The 21,299-nt window shown below is 40.1% G+C and overlaps 1 protein-coding gene across 6 annotated transcripts in view; it reads left to right on the forward strand.

Annotated features, from left to right (window-relative positions):
* The window catches only part of ASH1L (ASH1 like histone lysine methyltransferase), a 224,287-nt gene that overhangs the window by 30,899 nt on the left and 172,089 nt on the right, over window positions 1–21,299 (forward strand). For all 6 annotated transcript variants that reach the window (XM_054545541.2, XM_054545561.2, NM_001372464.1 and 3 more), the window contains 1 exon segment: window positions 10,727–11,245. In XM_054545541.2, the coding sequence (XP_054401516.1) occupies window positions 10,826–11,245 (420 nt within the window). In that variant the 5' untranslated portion in view covers window positions 10,727–10,825.

Genomic DNA, 21,299 nt, shown 5'->3' on the forward strand with positions numbered 1-21,299 from the left:
CTATTAATATAATTAGTAATTTTCTTTTTTAAAAATATATAGTTAGTAATTTTCTAAAGAGTTTAGTTTATGCTGTAATGATTTGTGCAAAAGTATTTAATGCTGTAGGTACAGTGTTACTTTCCTTTGAATTTGGACCAGACTGTTCCACATTGTTCCAGAGATTTGAAAACATAAACCCAAAATTGCATGTGAGATGAATATTGAATTTGCCTGTTTGAGTGAAGAGATTCTAGCAATCTTAGGTCTGTGTTTTTCTTTGGAAATGTATTTTAAGTTGAATATATTGTAGTAGAAACCAGAATAAGTTGTGTTACAACATGCATCCTTGCCCCTGGATGGAAAAGCTAGATTGTTTAGATATTTTTCCAAAAGCTGAAAGAACGATATTCTCAAAGAACATTGCTTTGAAAGTTCAAAAAACAGCATTCTGGCAGCTGCTGTAGGGACTGTTTTTCAAGCAGTTTACATTCAGCAGATAAAAAGCACTCTGTTGTGAAATATCTTCAGAATTTTGGTTTATCTTGACTAGAAACTCTTAAATTTGGTATGTGGGGTTTGCCAATCATGATTTTCCAGTTTTACTACCTAAATGGATTCTCAAAATATGCCTGTAAAGCATACTGTTCATTTTTCTCCTTGATCATGTTAGGGAAATGTAATATTTCTCTCTTCTCATATACATTTTTAAGGGGGGCAATAAATGTTTGCAAATCTCTTCAGTTTATTGGTACTCTGCTTTTTATGTAATAATATGTGTCACTTGGATTAAGTTTTTAAAAATTTTTTTCATTTTTAAAATGAGAATCATGTTTCTGTCAAACCTTTCTCTGTAATGTTTTGAAAGGGAATTAAGTGCAGATAAAAAATGAATTCTTTGCTTGAACCCGGGAGGCGGAGGTTGCAGTGAGCCGAGATCACGCCACTGCACTCCAGCCTGGGCGACAGTGAGACTCTGTTTCAAAAAAAAAAAAAGAATTCTTTGGAAAAATGGTGAAATTCTTCATTTATACATATAAATTTTGCAGTTATACATATTAAGACATGGAATTCTTTCATTACAAAAATTGTAATGGGAAGATTTAAAATGTATGCATTTGTGAGTAATGAATATAAAAACAATTCTTTTTTTTTTTTTCAAATTGTAAAATTTTGTGGGTTTTTTGTTACATCTGTTTTTTGAGATGGGGGGTCTTTCTTTATTGCCCAGACTGGAGCGCAGTGGCACAATTCTAGCTCACTCCAGTCTCGAACACTTGGGCTCAAGTGATCTTCTCATCTCAGCCTCCAGAGTAACTAGGCCTACAGTTGTGTCCCACCACACCTAGCTAATTTTTTAATGTTGATTGATTGATTGAGACAGAGTGTCACTCTGTTGGCCAGGCTGGAGTGCCTCTGGAGTAGCTAGGACTACAGTTGTGTCCCACCATACACAGCTTATTGTTTGATTGCCTGGGCTAGAGTACAGTGCTGTGATCATGGCTCACTGCAGCCTCGACTTCCTAGACTCAGGTGATCCTCCCACCTCAGCCTCCTGGGTAGCTGGGACGATAGGCACTTGCCACCATGCCCAGCTAATTTTTTGATTTTTTTTTTCCTTCCCGAGACAGAGTCTTGGTCTGTCACCCAGGCTGGAGTGCAGTGGCACAGTCTCGGCTCACTGCAACCTCCACCTCCTGTGTTCAAATGATTCTCCTGCCTCAGCCTCCTGAGTAGCTGAGATTACAGGAGCATGCCACCATGCCCAGCTAATTTTTGTTTTTTTTTTTTTTTAGTAGAGACGGGGTTTCACCATGTTGGCCAGGCTGGTCTCAAACTCCTGACCTCGAGGGATCTGCCTGCCTTGGCCTCCCAAAGTGCTGGGATTACAGGCGTGAGCCACTGAGCCCGGCCTAGAAAGGGGACAATTTGAAGCTGGTAAAATATAACCCACATAAGTTGGGGAATTAATTCTACAAATGTTTATTGAACACCTACTATATGCCAGCTACTGTTCTGCATGCTGGGATATAGCAGTGAACCAAACTGATAAGTCTGTTTCCTGGTAGAGTTCAAATTTCAATGGAAAGATGTAGACAACAAATACATAGTACACCAGGTGGTAAGAAGAGTATGAGAATAAAATAGGATACTGAGTGTGAGTAGAGGGTGGTGGGGGGATAGGTGTTTTTTTTAAGGAAATGCTTCTTCTATAAAATTACATTTAGGCAAAGATATGAAAGAAGTGAAAGAGCAAGATATGCAATTATCTGGGGAAAGGGTGTTCTATCAAGCGGAATGGTAAGTGCAAAGGTCCCAAGGTAAAGAGTATTTTTGTTGCGTTTGAGAAACAGAAGGGAAACTTCTTTTTTTTTTTATTTTTTTATTTTTTTTTTGAGACAGAGTCTCGCTCTGTTGCCTAGGCTGGAGTGCAGTGGCGCAATCTCGGCTCACTGCAACCTCCGCCAGAAGGGAAACTTTTGTACCTCCTTCTTGGAACTAAGTGAGGAGACTGGTAGGAGATGGAAGAGGTAGAGAGGACTTTAGGACAAATTAAATTGAATCTTTAGACCATTTTAAAAATTTTGGCTTCTGCTTTGAGGGAGATAGGAAGCCTACGAAAGGGTTTTGAGCAGAGGAGTGACATGATCTGACTCAGGCTTTGAAAGGATCACCCTGCTACTGAATTGAGAAAACTGGAAGAGATATGAGGGTTGAAGCAAGGAACCAGTTAGAAGCATGTTGCATTTTGCAAGCTATGCATCTGATAAAGGTCTAATATCAGCATCTGTAAGGAACTTAAGCAAATCTATGAGAAAAAAAAAACGATTAAAAAGTGGGTAAAGGACATGAACAGACACTTCTCAAAAGAAGATATACATGCAGCCAACAATCATGAGAAAAAGCTCAACATCACTGATCATTCAAGAAATGCAAATCAAAACCACAGTGAGATACCATCTCACTTCAGTCAGAATGGCTACTATTAAAAAGTCAAAAAAAAAAAAAAAAGATGCTGGCAAGGTTGCAGAGAAAAAGGAGTGCTTATACACTGTTGGTTGGAGTGTAAATTAGTTAAGCCATTGTGGAAGACTGTGGTCATCCCTCAAAGACCTGAAAACGGAAATACCATTTGACTCAGCAGTCCCATTACTGGGTATATACCCAAAGGAATATAAATCATAAAGACAGATGCATGCGTATCTTCATTGCAGCACTATTCACAATAGCAAAGACATGCGATTAACCTAAATGCCCACCAATGGTAGACTGGATAAAGAAAATGTAGTACATATACATCATGAAATGCTATGGAGTCACAAAAAAAATGAGATCATGTACTTTGCAGGATCATGGATGGAGTAGAGGCCATTATCTTTGGCAAACTAATGCAGGAACAGAAAATCAAATACTGTATGTTCTCACATATAAATGGGAGCTAAATGATGACAACAGATGGACACATAGAGGGGAACAACACACACTGGGACTTATTGGAGGGTGGAGGGTGAGAAGAGGGAGAGAATCAGGAAAACTAACTAATGGGTACTAGGCTTAATACCTGGGTGATGAAATAAACCCCCACGACACAAGTTTACCTACGTAACAAACCTGCACATGTACCCCTGAACTTAGAATAAAAGTTAAATATATTAAAAAATCAATAAATCGATGGACTTTGAGTTAAGCAGATCACCTTCCATAATGTTGGGGAAGAACTTCATCTACTCAACTGAAGGCATTAACAGAACAAAAGATTGACCTCTCCTCAGTAAGAGGCAAGTCTGCCAGCAGAATGAAAACATTGGGTCTTCCTGGGTCTTCAGCCTGCCACTGACCCACTCTGCAGATTTTGGGACTGGCCAGCTTCCATAATCATGTGAGCAATTCCTTTAAATAAACCTCTTTCTTTAAAAAAAAAAAAAAAAAAAGCTATTGCAATAATCCATTCACATATTTATCATCACTTGGATCTGATAGCTGTCAAAGTAATGAGAACTGGTTAGATTTTGCATACATTTTGAAGGTAAAGCTGACAAACTTAGCTGACCAAATGGACATGAGGGGTTTGAGAGAAAAAGCAATTAAGGATGGGTAGAGATTTTCGGCCTAAATATTTCTTGTTGGAATTACCATATTTTGAAATGAAACCTGTAGGAAGAATAGATTTGGGGCAGTGGGCAAAGATGAATTGATTTTAAACATGTTAAGTGCCTGTCTATTACACAGTCCAGTCAGTGTGTCAAGTAAGTATTTAGATATGTGAATCTGAAGTTCCAGAAAGCGGTCTCAGCTAGTCTCTATCTGAAGATAGAAATTTGTGAATCATCAGTGTTAGAAATTTAAAGCCATAAGACTGGATCTGGTCATTTGGGAACTGAGTGTAGATAGAAAAAGGAAGAGATCCAGGTACCCTGCATCACTCCAGTATTTAAAGGTCATGGAGGAAGGAAAGAACCTGCAAAGGAGACTGAGGGTGACTAGCCAGTGAGGAAGAACAATCAAGAGAGGAGTCCCAGAGCTGGGCACGGTGACTCGTGCCTGTCATCCCAGCTACTCAGGAGTCTGAGGTCGGAGGATCGCTTGAGTCCAGGACTTGAAGACTAGCCTGGGCAACCTAGTGAGACCCTGTCTCTAAAACAGTGAAAAAAAATTGGGCATGGTGGCACATGCCTGTATTTCTAGCTACTTGGAAAAGCTACTTGGGGTCTGAGGCAGGAGAATCACTTGAGCCCAGGATTTTGAGGCTGCAGTGAGCTATGATTGTGCCACTGTACTCTGGCCAGGGTGACAGAGAGAGACCTTGACTCAAAAAAAAAAAAAAAAGGTATCCCATAAGTCAAGTGAAGTAGCGAGGGAGCTGTTTAGCTGTGCCAAATTCTGTTGATAGGTCAGGTAAGATGAGAGGACTGAGAATTGATCATTCTTAGCAATGTGGAGGTTGTTGGTGACCTTGACTAGCAGTTTCTATGGAGGGGTGGCAGTGAAAGTATAATCAGTATGTTCAAGAGAAAAAAAAAAAGCAAGGATTGGAGGTCAGGGAGAATAGACAATATAGAGAATTCTAACAATTTTGTTGTGAAGAGGAACAGAGAAATGGGAAGATGGTGGAGGATGTGGAGTTGAGGAATTTTCTTTTTTTTTTTTTTTTTTTTGGTGACAGTGTCACTCTGTCACCCAGGCTGGAGTGCAATGGCACCATCTTGGCTCACTGCAACCTCTGCCTCCCGGGTTCAAGCAGTTCTCCTGCCTCAGCCTCCTGAGTAGCTGGGATTACAGGCATGCACCACCACACCTGGCTAATTTTTTATATTTTTGGTAGAGATGGGGTTTCACCATGTTGGCCAAGCTGGTCTTGAGTATCTGACCTCAAGTGAGGTCTGCCCGCCTTGGCCTCCCAAGTGCTGGGATTACAGGCATGAGCCATTGTGCTCAGCTAAGAGGAATTTTCTTCCATGAGAGATATTATAGTATGTTTTTGTTTTCAGGCTTATTGGCATTATTCAGAGGAAGTATGAAAAATGGATGATGTGAGAAAGGAGATAGTTGCCTAAATGAAGAGGTTGAAAGGAGAGATCGTTTATATATTGTAATAGGAAGGCAGGCAGAATCTATAGGGACAGACACAGGTAGGAAGGTAGGTAGATATATGGTGGGCACTTGTGGCAGTTTTCTTCTGTTTGTTACTGCTTCCTATCTGACTACTGCTGTGATCAGATAGGAAGCAAAATTAGTGACAATGAAGAAAGGGGAGATGGGATGAAATAGTTTTTTAGGAGAGTGGTAGAGGGAATGGATTAGGGAAGTGTATTGGCAGCACCAAGGGCTTAGTCAAAGTTAGTGGTCAGGAATATAAAGTGAGATCATTGAGCGTTGTTATTTTTCTTAGACTAGCTGTGATGTTACAGAGACAGAAGATGTATAAAATATGATCTGGAAGTATGTTAGTGCTGAAATTAGGATATTTTAGTAAATTTACAGAAAACCACCTATGTGAAATATAATCAACATATTAAGAAAAAACTTGTGTATAGTTTTCTCATTGTAACACAAGATAAAGTTATATAAAACAGGAAAAAAGACATTTGCTACATGCCAATCATTGTATTAGAAGCTACAGGAACCTTAAAATTCACTCATTCATTTATTCAGCTATTTATTGGGTACTAAAATTTGTGCTATTCATTGTTTCAGGTGCTGGGGATACAGTGGTGAGCAAGCCAGAAGAGGTTCCTATCCTCATGAAGCTTATATTTTAATTATACAGTTGGCCTTCCCTATCTGTGATTCCGCACCTGCGGATTCAACCAACTGCGTATGAAAAGTATTAGAAAAAAATTAAAAATAATACAATAATAAAAATAATACAAAATTTTAAAATACAGTTTAATAACTATTTATATATCATTTACATTATATTAGGTATTATAAGTAATCCAGAGATGATTTCAAGTATACAGGAGAATGTGTATAGGCTGTATGCAAATACCACACCATTTTATATAAGTGACTTGAGCATCCTCAGATTTTGGTATCTGAGGGGGTGGGATGGGAGGTGGGAGGACTTAATCTGTTGAGGGGTATAGCTGACAAATATAGAACAAGAAAAAAAGTTAATTGCCCTAATCGTGATCTTATATGGATCATAAATATTCAGGGATGGATCAGGTCAGTGCAAGCTTAAATATAGGTCTGAGAACATAGGTCTAGAATCCATTATCCAAATGTTGGTGCCATAAGTTTTTTTATTTCTTTTTAAAAAAATTCCCTGCAAGTGTTACACATGTTTTTCTTTTTTCTTATTTTTCTTCTTCTTCTTTTTTTTGGGGGGTTTTAGAAATGTAGATTGGGTGAACTGGCACTGTGGTGTTTGGGAGTAGTAGCATCCCTTACTAACTTAATCAAGTCCATTAATACTTCTGCATTGTAATTTATCATTATTCATGGAAATTAGGGTAATTAAGACTAAAATGGGTCCATGTCAAGTTTTATCACTAGGTTTTGAAAAAACTTGGATTTCAGAGTTTTTTGGACTTCAGGATTGTGAGCCCATCATGGAGAAGATAGGACTTTGTGCTTTTTATTTTTTGTTTTAGAGTTTACTTTTTAAATTTACTTTTTGAGGTAGGGTCTCGCTCTGTTGCCCGGGCTAGAGTCCGGTGGCATGAACATGGCTCACTGCAGCCTCGATTTCCTAGGCTCCAGCCATCTTCTTGCCTCATCCTCCCGAGTAGCAGGGACTATAGGTGTGCACCACCATGCTGGGCTAATTTTTTTTTTTGTAGAGAGAGGGTCTTGCTGTGTTTGCTAGACTGGTCTCAAACTCTTAAGCTCAAGTGATCTTCCTGCCTTAGCCTTCCAAAGTGCCAGTAATACAGGCGTGAGCCACCGTGCCCAGGCAGGATTTGAACTTTTAAAATTATTATTTATTTTTAAAAAAACATTTGGGTTATTTTAATTACTTTTTATACACAGCATTTTATTATTTATTTTTTCTCCCTTCCCTAATTATGTATTTATTTTTTTGAGACAGGGTCTTGCTCTGTTGCCCAAGCTAGAGTGTAGTGGTACAATCATGGCTCAGTGTAACCTCAACTTCCTGGGCTCAAGCCATCTTCCCACCTCAGCCTCTTGAGTAGCTAGGATTATAGGCACATGACACCACACACCTGGCTAATTTTAAATTTTTTTTGTAGAAATGAGGTCTCACTATGTTGTCCATGCTGGCTTTGAACTCCTGGGCTAAAGCGATCCTCCCACTTTAGTCTCCCAAAGTGCTGGGGTTGTAGGTGCGAGCTACTGTGCACAGCTAACTTTGTACTTTTTTTTTTTTGAGACGGAGTCTTGCTTTGTTGCCCAGGCTGGAGTGCAGTGGCACGATCTCGGCTCACTGCAAGCTCTGCCTCCCGGGTTCACGCCATTCTCCTGCCTCAGCCTTCTGAGTAGCTAGGACTACAGGCGCCCGCCACCACGCCTGGCTAATTTTTGTATTTTTTTTTAAAAGATGGGGTTTCACCATGTTAGCTAGGGTGGTCTCGATCTCCTGACCTCCTGATCTGCCCACCTCAGCCTCCCAAAGTGCTGGGATTACAGGCATGAGCCACCGTGCCCGGCCTACTTTGTACGTTTAAAGGGAGAGTGTGTATGTTTATATGACACATAAGCAGAAATGAACATGATTTGTTAGGGACAGTAAAGAAAACTGAATTGACTAAATGATAGTGGGTGTGTGTTGGGAAATAAACAAGTTTGAATAGTTAGAGGAGAGTGAGATTATTAAAAGCCTTGAATGCCATTGTGAAATGTTAATACATGAAATAGTAGACAAGAATCATCAGAGTGAAATGATTGGAAGATTAGTTTTCCAGCTGTTTATATGATTGAATGGAGCAATAACAAGCTAAGGAGTTACCCAATCGGCCAATATTTGTTGAGTACTTATAAACACTGCTGCTGCTCCTACTACTACTAAATTATTGGTACCTTTTTTTTTCTTGCTCTGTCACCTGGCCTGGAGTGCAATGGCATGATCTTGGCTCACTGCAACCTCCGCCTCCCAGGTTCAAGTGATTCTCATGCCTCAGCCTCCTGAGTAGTTGGAATTACAGGCACCTGCCACCACACTCACCTGATTTTTGTACTTTTAGTAGAGACGGGTTTCGACATGTTGACCAGGCTAGACTCGAACTCGTGACCTCAAGTGATGCACCTGCCTTGGCCCCCCAAGATGCTGAGATTACAGGCATGAGACACCACACCCGGCCAGTACCTTTTGTTGAGCTTTCGCTATGTGCCAGTCATTGGGCGAGATATTTTACTTACATTCCTTGTAGAAGTTATAAGACAACTACTTATTTTTTCCCTTGAGACAGGGTCTTGCCCTGTTGCCCAGGTTGGAGTGTAGTGGCTTGATCACAGCTCACTGCAGCCTCGACCGTCAAGGTTCAGGTGATCTCCCACCTCAGTCTCCTGAGAGCTGGGACTACAGGTGTGTGCCATCACACCCTGCTAATTTTTGTACTTTTTTAGAGATAGGATTTTGCCATGTTGCCCAGTCTAGTCTCAAACTCCTGAGCTCAAAGAGTCCACCCACCTCAGCCTCTGAAAGTGCTGGGATTATAGGTGTGAGCCACCATACCTGGCCAAGAATCTTACTCTCTTGTTGGAATGAAAAGTCTCAGGGCACATAGTTTAAAATATTCTACTTTATAAATGGAACTTTTTAAGAGATAAGATGTTCTCCGTTTTCCATATACTAGTTCTAGATCTTGAGTCAGACATATGTTTGACATGAAGACTAGTCTGTCAGTCTTCAAGAATACTGACTTGTTTTGTTTTGGTTTTATTAATATATTCACTAGTCTCTGGCTCGGCATGGTGGCTCACACCTGTAATCCCAGCACTTTGGAAGGCCAAGGTAGGCAGATCACCTGAGGTCAGGCATTCAAGACCAGCCTGGCCAACATGGTGAAACCCCATCTCTACTAAAAATACAAAAATTAACTGGTTGAGTATGGTGGCTTGTGCCTGTAATGCCAGATACTCAGGAAGCTGAGGCAGGAGAATCTCTTGAACCCAGGAGACGCAGGTTGCAGCGAGCCAAGATCACGCCACTGCACTCCAGCCTGGGCGACAGAGCGAGACTCCATCTCAAAAAAAAAAAAAAAAAATTCACTAGTCTCCCTAATGATTATATGGTAATCTGGTTTCCTGAGGATCTTTATATTTAAAATGGGGGTGCCTTGTGGAGATTCTCAGATTAGGTGTATCACCTATTGTAAAATAAATTAGCATGCTAGTTTTAAAACATTTTGTGTATTTGGGGAATTGACACATGCCTACTGAGTATTTGCTATTAGGAAAACTTGTAAAAATAAATTGCTGATTTTTAAAGTTCTTATAACAACAGTGATTATTTGTATAAATATTTGCTTAATGTTTGCCCTTCTCAGTAGAGTATAAACCTTAAAATTTAGGAGTTGGGTTCATTTTGCTGAATACTGTATTTTCAGAGTGTAGCATGATGCCTGGCATATGATAGGTGTTTGGAAATATTTTTTGAATGGACAAGTGAATGAATTCAGAGTTGAATTGTATCCTAGCAACAAAGATAATATGTGCATAAGTTCCTGCATCAGAGAGTCCTAACATTAAAAAGCCTGATAATCTCTTCTAAAAGTTTGGAATACTGAAACCAGCCTAAGAGATAATTTAGAAAGAATTTTTATAGGTACATAGCGTGTTTAAATATTTATGGGGTGAACGTGATATGTTGATGCAGGCATACAATGTGTAATAATCACATCATAGTCAATGGAGTATCAAAAAAAGATGAATTTTTACCTTCAATAAAACTAGGAAATAAAAGTGTACTTCAGCAGAAGAGTAGGGAATATATTCTTTTAAAACTGATGAGTGTGAAAATATATGAAGTTATTTTTATTTTAGGCAATGTTTGCTTGACTGTAAGTTTCAGAAGCTTCTTGGTGATTCTTAAATTTGCATTTGCGCCATACCACAAATGGCTTGTTTATGATATCTGTAGAATGATAAACTTATTCTGAATTTTAAATGTATTTATAACTAAATGGATTTAAATCTATTTTGAATTAACATTTCGATCTAACTGTGATTTTTTTTTTTGGGTAGTTGTTGACCTCCTTGTTGTCTGCCCCTATACCCATTACTTATGTTAATCAATAGTTGCCTCTTTTCTGATAAATTTTTGTTATGGTCTGTTCTGCAGAGAAAGATGCTGGTTTCAAGTTTTGGAGATCCCTGTTTTTTATGGAACACAGTTCTGTAAAATTTTCATAAGATTCCTTGGCAATAACATACGCTTGTGATGGACCCTAGAAATACTGCTATGTTAGGATTGGGTTCTGATTCCGAAGGTTTTTCAAGAAAGAGTCCTTCTGCCATCAGTACTGGCACATTGGTCAGTAAGAGAGAAGTAGAGCTAGAAAAAAACACAAAAGAGGAAGAGGACCTTCGCAAACGGAATCGAGAAAGAAACATCGAAGCTGGGAAAGATGATGGTTTGACTGATGCACAGCAACAGTTTTCAGTGAAAGAAACAAACTTTTCAGAGGGAAATTTAAAATTGAAAATTGGCCTCCAGGCTAAGAGAACTAAAAAACCTCCAAAGAACTTGGAGAACTATGTATGTCGACCTGCCATAAAAACAACTATTAAGCACCCAAGGAAAGCACTTAAAAGTGGAAAGATGACGGATGAAAAGAATGAACACTGTCCTTCAAAACGAGTAAGTAGAATTCCTAACAATGTGTGGTTATTGACAATATTTTCATTTCCCTATTAATTTTTATCCTATATGTATTTCCGGGAGTTTGATTTTACTCTATGTTATTTCCAGATAGTTTGTTTTTGTGAGCCTTAAAATAAGCCTTGAGGCTTATCAAAGATGTAAGTTAATAGCATAACCATGTATGTATTTGTACTTGTAAAATTATTTTTAAAATTTATTTATTTATTTTTTTGAGATTAAGTTTTGCTCTTGTCACCCAGGCTGGAGTGCAAGGCGTGATCTCGGCTCATGGCAACCTCTGCCTTCTGGGTTCAAGCAGTTCTTCTGCCTCAGCCTCCTGAGTACCTGGGATTACAGGCGCCCACCACCACACCCAGCTAATTTTGTGTTTTCAGTAGAGACGGGGTTTCACCATGTTGGCCAGGCTGGTCTCAAACTCCTGACCTCAGGTGATCCGTCCATCTTGGCCTCCCAGAGTGCTGGGATTACAGGCATGAGCCACCACGCCTGGCCTATTTATGCAATTTTTAAAGGCAAAACTCCAAAGTGCTGGGATTACAGGTGTAAGCCACTGTGTCTGACCGAAAAAAGAGAAATCTTTATTGAGATATGATTCACATACCATACAGTCACCCATTTAAATTCAGTGATTTTTAGGGTATTTCATTATTAGCTTTAAAAATTTATGTAAAATCATTTCTTTCTTTCTTTTTTTTTTTTTGAGACGGAGTCTCACTCTGTCGCCCAGACTGGAGTACAGTGGTGCGATCTCGGCTCACTGCAACCTCCACCTCCCGGGTTCAAGTGATTCTCCTGCGTCAGCCTCCTGAGTAGCTGAGATTACAGGTGCCCACCACCGCACCCAGCTAATTTTTGTATTTTTAGTAGAGATGAGGTTTCACCATGTTGGCCAGGCTGGTCTCGAACTCCTGACCTCAGGTGATCCACCCACTTCGGCCTCCCAAAGTATTGGGATTACAGGTGTGAGCCACTGCGCCCAGCCAAAATAATTTATTTCTAAACCTTTTTCATTATCCCAAATTAAAACTCCATAACCGTTAAGTAATATCTTCCATTTCTTCTGTCTGCAGCGACTGGTAATATCTAATGTACTTGCTGGGCGTGGTAGCTCACGCCTGTAATCCCAGCACTTTGGCATGCTGAGGCAGGTGGATCACCTGAGGACAGGAGTTTGAGAGCAGCCTGGCCAGCATGATGAAACCCCGTCTCTACTAAAAATACAAAAAATTAGCCGGCCGTGATGGCAGGTGCCTGTAATCTCAGCCCTTGGAAGGCTGAGGCAGGAGAATCGCTGGAATCCAGGAGGCAGAGGTTGCAGTGAGCTCAGGTTGCGCCACTGCACTCCAGCCTGGGCAACAAAAGTGAAACTCCATCTCACCCCCCCAAAAATTCTGACGTACTTTTAGCAACTGTAAATTTGCCTATTCTAGCTAACTCATATAGGTGTAATCATACAATATTTGTTATTTTGTGTCTGGCTTATTTCATTTACCAGAATGTCCTCAAGGTGTAACCATGTTGTAGCATGTGCCAAAACTTCATTCCCTTTCATGGCTGAATAATCCATTGTATGGATATACCACCTTATTTTTATTTATTTATTTATTTTTTGAGATGGAATTTCACTCTTGTTGCCCAGGCTGGAGTGCAATGGCGCGATCTCGGCTCACGGCAACCTCCGCCTCCAGGGTTCAAGCAATTCTCCTGCCTCAGCCTCTTGAGTAGCTGGGATTACAGGCGTGTGCCACCATTCCCGGCTGATTTTTGTATTTTTTAGTAGAGATGGGGTTTCTCCATGTTGGTCAGGCTGGTCTCAAACTCCTGTCCTCAGGTGATCCGCCCACCTCTGCTTCCCAAAGTGCTGGGATGACAGGCGTGAGCCACCACACCCGGCCACCATTTTATTTTTTATCCATTCATCTCTTGATGGAAGAATCTTGGTTCACATCCACTATTTGGCTATTGTGAATAATGCTACAGTGAATGTTGCCATACAGTTATCTGTTCAAGTTCCTGCTTTGAATTTTTGGGTATTTACTTGGGAATAGAATTGCTGGGTCATATGGTAATTACTTACTTAGCTCTTTCAGGAACTGTACACTTTTACAGTGGCTATACTCTTTCATATCCCATCAGCAATGCATGAGTTTTTGATTTCTCTGAGTCTTCATGAGGTTTTCTTAATTTTTATTCCCTCCCTCCCTCCCTCCCTCCATTCCTTCCTTCTTTTCTTCCTTCCTTCCTGTCCTTTCCTGTCTCCCCTCTACCTCTCCCGCTCCCTCTCTCTGCCTCTCCCCCTCTCTTCCCTCCCCTTCCTTTCCTTTTCTTCCTTCCCTTCTCTCTCTTTCCTTCCTCCCACCGCCCCCCCGCCCCCCCGCCCCCGTTCTCAAGCGGTAGCACATTGTGGTTTTTGATTTGCATTTTCTTAACGACTAATGATGTTGAACAATTTTTCATGTGCTTATTGGCCATTTGTGTATCTTCTTTGAAGAAATGTTTGTTCAAATTATTTGACTACTTTTGAATTGTGTTTTGTTTTTGAATTGTCCAGGTTCTTTATATAATCTGTATATAGGATTTTAAAAATATTTTCTCTCATTCTGTGGATAGTCTTTTAATTTACTTTTGTGTCCTCTGATCCAAAAAAAGTTTTCAATTTTGATGAAAACCGGATCCAATTTATTTTTTCCTTTATTGCCTGTATTTTTAGTGTCATATCCTAGAAATCACTGCCAAATCCAATGTTGTGAAAGTCTTCCCCCTATGTTTTCCTGAGGGTTTTATCGTTTTAGCTCTTATGTTTAGATCTGTGATCCATTTTGAGTTTAAGTTTTGTATATGGTTTAAAGTAAGGGTCCAGCTTCATTCCTTTACATGATATTCAGTTTTCTCAGCATCATTTCTTGAAGAGAGTATCTTTTCTTCATTGAATGGTTTTGGCACCTTTGTTAAAGAAATTATTGGCCATATATGTGAGAATTTATTTTAGGACTCTTCCTTTCCATTCCATTGGTCCATATGTCTGTCTTTCTGCAAGTACCACACTGTTTTCATTACTGTAGCTTTGTAGTAAGTTCTTTGTTTGTTTGTTTGTTTGTTTTAGATGGAGTCTTACTCTGTCGTCCAGGCTGGAGTACAGTGGCGTGATCTCGGCTTGAGACTGCAGCCTCTGCCTCCTGGGTTCAAATGATTCTCCTGCCTCCTGCCTTAGCCTCCCAAGTAGCTGAGATTACAGGTGCCCGCTACCATGCCCAGCTAATTTTTGTACTTTTAGTAGAGACAGGGTTTCACCATGTTGGCCAGGCTGGTCTCAAACTCCTGAGCTCAAATGATCTGCCTGCCTCAGCCTCCCATAATGCTGGGATTACAGGTGTGAGCCACCGTGCCCTTCCTGTTTGTTTTTAAAGAGAGAGGGTCTTGCTCTGTCATCCAGGCTAGGCTACTCACTGCAGCCTCAAACTCCTGGGCTCAAGTGATCCTCCTGCCTTGGTCTCCCAAAGTGATGGGATTATAAGCATGAGCCATCATGGCTAGCCTGTAGTAAGTTGAAGTCAGAAAGTGTGAGTCTTCCAACTTTGTTCTTTTTCAAAATTGTTTTGGCTATTTGGGGTTCCTTGAGATTCCATATGGATTTTAGGATGGGGTTTTCTGTTTCTTTAAACAATAATGTTGGGATTTTGATAGAAATGACATTGAATCTGCAGATCACTGTAGGTAGTGTTGTCATCTTAATATGAAGTCTTGAAATCCAGGAATATGGGATGTCTTTTGTTTATTTAAGATTTCCTTAATTTCTTTCAGCAATATTTTATAAAATTTGTGGTGTTCAAGCCTTTCACCTCCTTAAATTTATTCCTGTGTATTTTATTTTTTGATGCTATTGCAACCAGAATTGTTTTAAATTTACTTTTCAGATTGCTTATTGTAAATATATAGAAATATAACTAATTTTTTAAATTATTATTTTTAATTTTTTTTTAGAGACAGGGTCTTGCTCTGCTGCCCATGCTGGAGGGGCAGTGGCATAGCTCATTGTAGCCCCAAACTCCTGGACTCAAGCAATCTTCCTGCCTTAGCCTCCTTTTATTTATTTTAATAAAAAATTATTTTTGTAGAGATGGGGTCTTGCTATTTTGCCCAAGCTGGTCTTGAACTTCTGACCTCAATGATCCTCCTTCCTTGGCCTCCCAAAGTGATGGGATTACAGGTGTGAGCCACTGTGTTGGCCACAACTGGTTTTGGCATGTAAGTTTTGTATCCTGCAACTTTGCTGAATTCATTTATTAGCTTGAACAATTTGTTGATGTTTTAGGATTTTTCTACATATAAAACTGTGTTGTCTGCCAACAGAGATAATTCAGTATTTTAATATATGCCTCAGGTATTTCTTACATTCCAGCAGATGTAGGAAACACTAGGTTTACTTACTGTGAAACAAGAGTGGGTTATTTTCTGTTCAGTGAGTTAGCTACTGAAAATAGTGTTTTTTTTGGTCTACTAAAATATTATATATAATTTTTTTCATGTTTTTAAAATTATAAACTCTCAATGGCCATTACTGAATAGGTTACATACAGTGTTTTGAATGTGGTCAAGCAACCTCTTTAGTGGTTCTTACCGGTAGAGCTTAAACAACTAGTAAACTGAAAGTAGTAGTTGCTGGTATTATAGCCGGAAGACAATAAAAGAAGAGGAAAACAGAACGATAGAAGGCAGTGTAAGAAACAAGAGGAAAGGATGATAATAAAGTGCCATCAGGCTACCTCAAAGGATAGTTTTCTGTCCATAATCCATGCTAGTATAGTATGTAGGGTAATCTCCGAGTTATATTGATATATATGTAGATATAGGTTGGTGCAAAAGTAATTGCAGTTTTGGACCATGAGTTTTTTGTTTGTTTGTTTGTTTGTTTGTTTTTAAGGCAGAGTCTCCTTTTGTTGCCCAGGCTGGAGTGGAGTGCAGTGGCTTGATCTCGGCTCACTGCAGCCTCCGCCTCCTGGGTTAAGGCAATTCTCCTGCCTCAGCCTCCTGAGTAGCTGGGATTACAGGTGCTTGCCACCATACCTGGCTAATTTTTGTATTTTTAGTAGAGATGAGGTTTCACCGTGTTGGCCAGGATGGTCTCGAACTCCTGACCTCAGGTGATTCGCCTGCCTCAGCCTTCCAAAGTGCTGAGATTATAGGAGTGAGTCCCTGTGTCCGGCCATTGACCATGAATTTTAAATCATTATAACTAGGCTCAAACACATCTTTATTAATCAAAATAGGAACCATTACAGTAAAAATTTGTGCCAAAAAGAAATCAGTCTGTTTAATCCCGTAGCATAAAAATCTGTGCTTCTGGATTCGACAAACTCTTGGGAAGGATTTTATGCATCCTGCTGGTTGTGGAAGCGGTTTCCCTGCAAAAAGTTGTTGAGATGCTTGAAGAAGTGGTAGCTGGTTGACGAGAGGTCAGTTGAATATGGCAGGTGAGGCAAAACTTAGTAGTCCAATTCGTCCAACTTTTGAAGCATTGATTGTGTGACGTGTAGTCAGGCATTGTCCTGGAGAAGAATTGGGCTCTTTTTGTTGATCAATGCTGGCGTCAGGCATTGCAGTTTTTGGTACATCTCATCAATTTGCTGAGCATACGTCTCAGATGTAATGGTTTCACTGGCATTCGGAAAGGTATAGTGGATCGGACTGGCAGCAGACCACCAAACGGTGACCATGACCTTTTTTGGTGCAAGTTTGGCTTTGAAAAGTGCTTTGGAGCTCCTTCTGGGTCCAACCACTGATCTGGTTGTTGCCGGTTGTCATATAAAATCCACTTTTTGTCACACATCACAGTCTGAGAAATTTTTCCTTGTTGGTGTGTAAAATGCCAAATGATTGTAGAATGGCTGAAGTTGAGTTCCTTGGCAACTTCTCGTGTGTAGTTATAAGAGGATCAGTTTCGATGATTGCTCTCAGTCGTTGTGAGCTTCTGACAGCCAGCCACTGTGCTTCTTATCTTCAAGGCTCTTATCTCCTTTGCAGAACTTCCTGAACCACCGCTGTACTGTACATTCATTAGCAGTTCCGGGGCCAAATGCGTTGTTGATGTTGCAAATTGTCTCTGCTGCTTTATGACCCATTTTAAACCCAAATAAGAAAATCGCTTGAATTTGCTTTTAGTCTAACATTTCCATAGTCTAAAATAAATATAAAATAAACAGCAAGTAATGTCATTAGCAAAAAAAATAAAGTGAGAAATGTGCATTAAAATGACATATAACATAACCACATTTAAGAACATATTCCAATATCAAGTGGCAAATTTCAACAGTGCAAAAACTGTAGTTACTTTTACACCAGTATTACCTATTTTATTTATAATTTATAACAATTATATAGTTTAAAAAAATGTGTGTATATGTATGTATATGCATATATATAAACTGTGGTAGGCTGCATATAACCTGAACTTCTCCATTTTAACCATTTGTAAGTGTATAATTTTGTGGCATTAGGTAGATGCACTTTTTGTGCAACCATCCCCACCCACCAGCTCTGGATCTTTTTTTTTGACATTTTCCAGCTGACACTCTATTAACTCTTCATTCTCCCTCCTGCAGCCCCTAGCGAAACCACTATTCTACTTTCTGTCTCTGAATTTGACTACTGTAATTACCACATATAAGTAGAATCATATAATATTTGTTCTTAGGTAACTGCCTTATTTCCCTTAGCATAATGTCCTCAAGGTTGTCCATCTTGGAGTATGTCAGAGTTGCTTTCGTTTTTAAGGCTGAATAATATTCCAGTGTATGTATATACCAAATTTTGTTCATTCTATGGATATGTCAGATTCAGAAGCTGTTTGTGAATTTTTAGGTTAATGTGATTGTCAACTATTAATTTCTAGATTTGTTCAGCTGTTACTTTTCTTGGTAGTATTTTACTAAATAAGTTAATCTAGTCCATCTATTATGGATGGACACTGGTATTGCTTCCAGCTTTTAACAGTTGTGACTAATGCTGAACATGTGTGTAGAAATATCTGAGTCCCTGCTTTCACGTCTTTTGGGTATATATGTGGAAGTGGAATTTTTGGTCGTATTACAATTTTTTTTGGTAAGAGATTGGGTGTCGCTCTGTCACCCAGGCTGGACATTGTAATTCTTTTTTTTTTTTTTTTTTTTTTTTTGGTACAGGATCTCACTCCTGTTGCCCTGGCTGGAGTGCAGTGGTGTAATCACAGCTCACTGCAGCCTTGACCTCCTGGGCTCAGATGATTCTGCCATCTCAGCCTCTTGAATAGCCTGGCTACAGGCATGCACAACCACTCCTGGCTCATTTTTTGTATTTTTAGTAGACATGGGGGTTTCACCATGTTGCCCAGGCTGATCTTGAACTCCTGGACTAAAGTAGTCTGTCCGTCTCAGCCTCCCAAAGTGCTGGGATTACAGATGTGAGCCACCGTGCCTGGCTGGGACATTATAATTCTGTGTTTAATTTTTTGAAAGAATTACCATACTGTTTTCCACAGGGGCTGTACAATTTTACATTCCCACCAGGAACTCACAAGTATTCTGGTTCTTCCACATCCTCCGTAAGAGTTATTCTATGTTTTTAAAAAATTATAGCCATCCTAATGTGTAGCAATTACTCATTATATTTATAATTTATAATTATATATCTGTAGTTTTGTTTGTTTGAGACAGCATCTTGCTGTTGCCTAGGTTGGAGTGCAGTGATGTGATTAGGCTCACTGTAGCCTTGACCTTGACCTCCTAGGCTCAAGCAGTCCTACCGCCTCAGCCTCCCAAGAAGCCACGGCTACAGGTGTGTGCCACCACACTTCTAATATTTTTATATTTTGTAGAAATGTTGCTCCCTGTGTTGCCCAGGCTGGTCTTGAAATCCTGGGCTCAGGTGATCCTCCCATCTCAGCCCCCCAAAGTGCTGGGATTACAAGGTGTCAGCCACCATGCCAGTGAGCCACTGTGCCCAGCTTGATATGTGTGTGTGTTTTTTTTTAAAACATAAGACTAATCGCAGTACTTTGGGAGGCCGAGGCAGGTGGATCACTTGAGGTCAGGAATTTGAGACCAGCCTGACCAATATGGTGAAACCCCATCTCTACTAAAAATACAAAAATTAGCTGGGTGTGGTGGTGAGCACCTATACCCCCAGCTACTCAGGAGGCTGAAGCAAAAGAAGCTTTTGAACCCAGGAGGTGGAGGTTGCAGTGAGCTGAGATCACACTACTGCACTCCTGCCTGAGTGACAGAGTGAGACTCCATCTCAAAAAAAAAAAAAGTCTAAGATCCTTTGCCTTTTGTTTTTTTAAAGACAGAGTCTCACTCTGTCACCCAGGCTTGCGTGCAGTGGCGTGATCTCGGCTCACTGCAACCTCTGCTGCCCAGGTTCAAGCGATTCTTCTGCCTTAGCCTCCCGAGTAGCTGGGATTACAGGTGCGTGCCACCACGCCCTGTGCTGGGATTACAGGCGTGAGCCACCGCGCCTGGCTGATCTTTTGCCTTTCTACTTTATCTTCAGTGCTCCAAAAGAAGCAGCCCTGAAGGGGAACTCCTATTGAGATTGTGATAAAGGATTGTGACAAAGGATAGTATTTTCTCCTTTACTGACCATAGGGAAATAAGAGAATAAGAAACAATCTTGGCTGGGCACAGTGGCTCACACCTGTAATCCCAGCACTTTGGGAGGCCCAGGCGGGTGGATCACCTGAGGTCTGGAGTTTGAGACCAGCCTGACCAAGATGGAGAAACACTGTCTCTACTAAAAATACAAAAAATTAGCCAGGTATGGTGGTGCATGCCTGTAATCCCAGCTACTTGGGAGGCTGAGACAGGAGAATCGCTTGAACCCAGGAGGAAGAGGTTATGGTGAGCCGAGATCGCGCCATTGTACTCTAGCCTGGGCAACAAGAGTGAAACTCCATCTCAAAAAGAAAAAAAAGAAACAATCTTGCCGGGCGTGGTGGCTCACCCCTGCAATTCCAGCAGTTTGGGAGGCCAAGATGGGTGGATCACAAGGTCAGGAGATCGAGACTATCCTGGCCAACATGGTGAAACTCTGTCTCTACTGAGAATACAGAAATTAGCTGGGTGTGGTGGCTCACGCCTTGTAGTCCCAGTGACTCTGGGAGGCTGAGGCAGGAGGATCACTTCAGCCTGGGAGGCGGAGGTTGCAGTGAGCCGAGATTGCGCCACTGCACTCCACCCTGTCTCAAAAACAAACAAGAAAGAAACAATCTTGGTTTGTTCATGAAAGAATCTTGATTTGTTTGTGTCTTACTCTTAATTTTAATACCTTGTTAAGGAATAATTGACAGTGGATTGAAGTTTGGAAAGTCTCCAGAGAGGGAATAAAACCTCAGAATCTCCTGAGAGAATCTAGAAAAACATTGTTAAGTATATCAAACTGCAGTAATCCCTGTGGGAATTTTGTAGTTTCTGTGTAGTGAAGATGGCTAATGAATTAGACTCAAAAAGAGAATGCCACATTTAGATTACTGTTCTAATGTTTCTTTGCATAAACTTTGGTTCCAGTGAGTTCTTAACTGTGGTGGTGTTTTGCAAACAAAGGGAAACCTGAAGAGATTTTCAGTATATTCAAGTCTTCTTTATTTTCTTTAAGAAAAGGTTATTCTACTTGATGATTTATGTATCATATATCATGGATGGTTAATGCATAGTATGTTATGTCATATTTCGTACTTTTATTACTTGGAAATTTTTAATTTATTTTAAAATGTCAGACTCATATTTGAGGTTCAAAAGTTGAGAATTTTTAGGTTAATAACATGATTTTCAGCTGTCATTTTCTAGATTTGTTCAGGTGTCATTTTTCTGGGTAATATTTTGCTATATAAAAGTTAATTATCTAATCAGTTTACTTTCAGTGAAAATTTTTGTTCTGTATATGTTTACTGTGGCTTCCATCAGCCTATTTTAGTTAAAAAATAAGACTTAATTTTAGCTGGGTAGTCTGGGTGACAGAGCGAGATCCTGTCTAAAAAAAAAAAAATGTGTTTTCAGGT

Source organism: Pongo abelii, chromosome 1 (assembly GCF_028885655.2).
Source record: "Pongo abelii isolate AG06213 chromosome 1, NHGRI_mPonAbe1-v2.0_pri, whole genome shotgun sequence".
In the NCBI taxonomy this organism is placed as follows: domain Eukaryota; kingdom Metazoa; phylum Chordata; class Mammalia; order Primates; family Hominidae; genus Pongo; species Pongo abelii.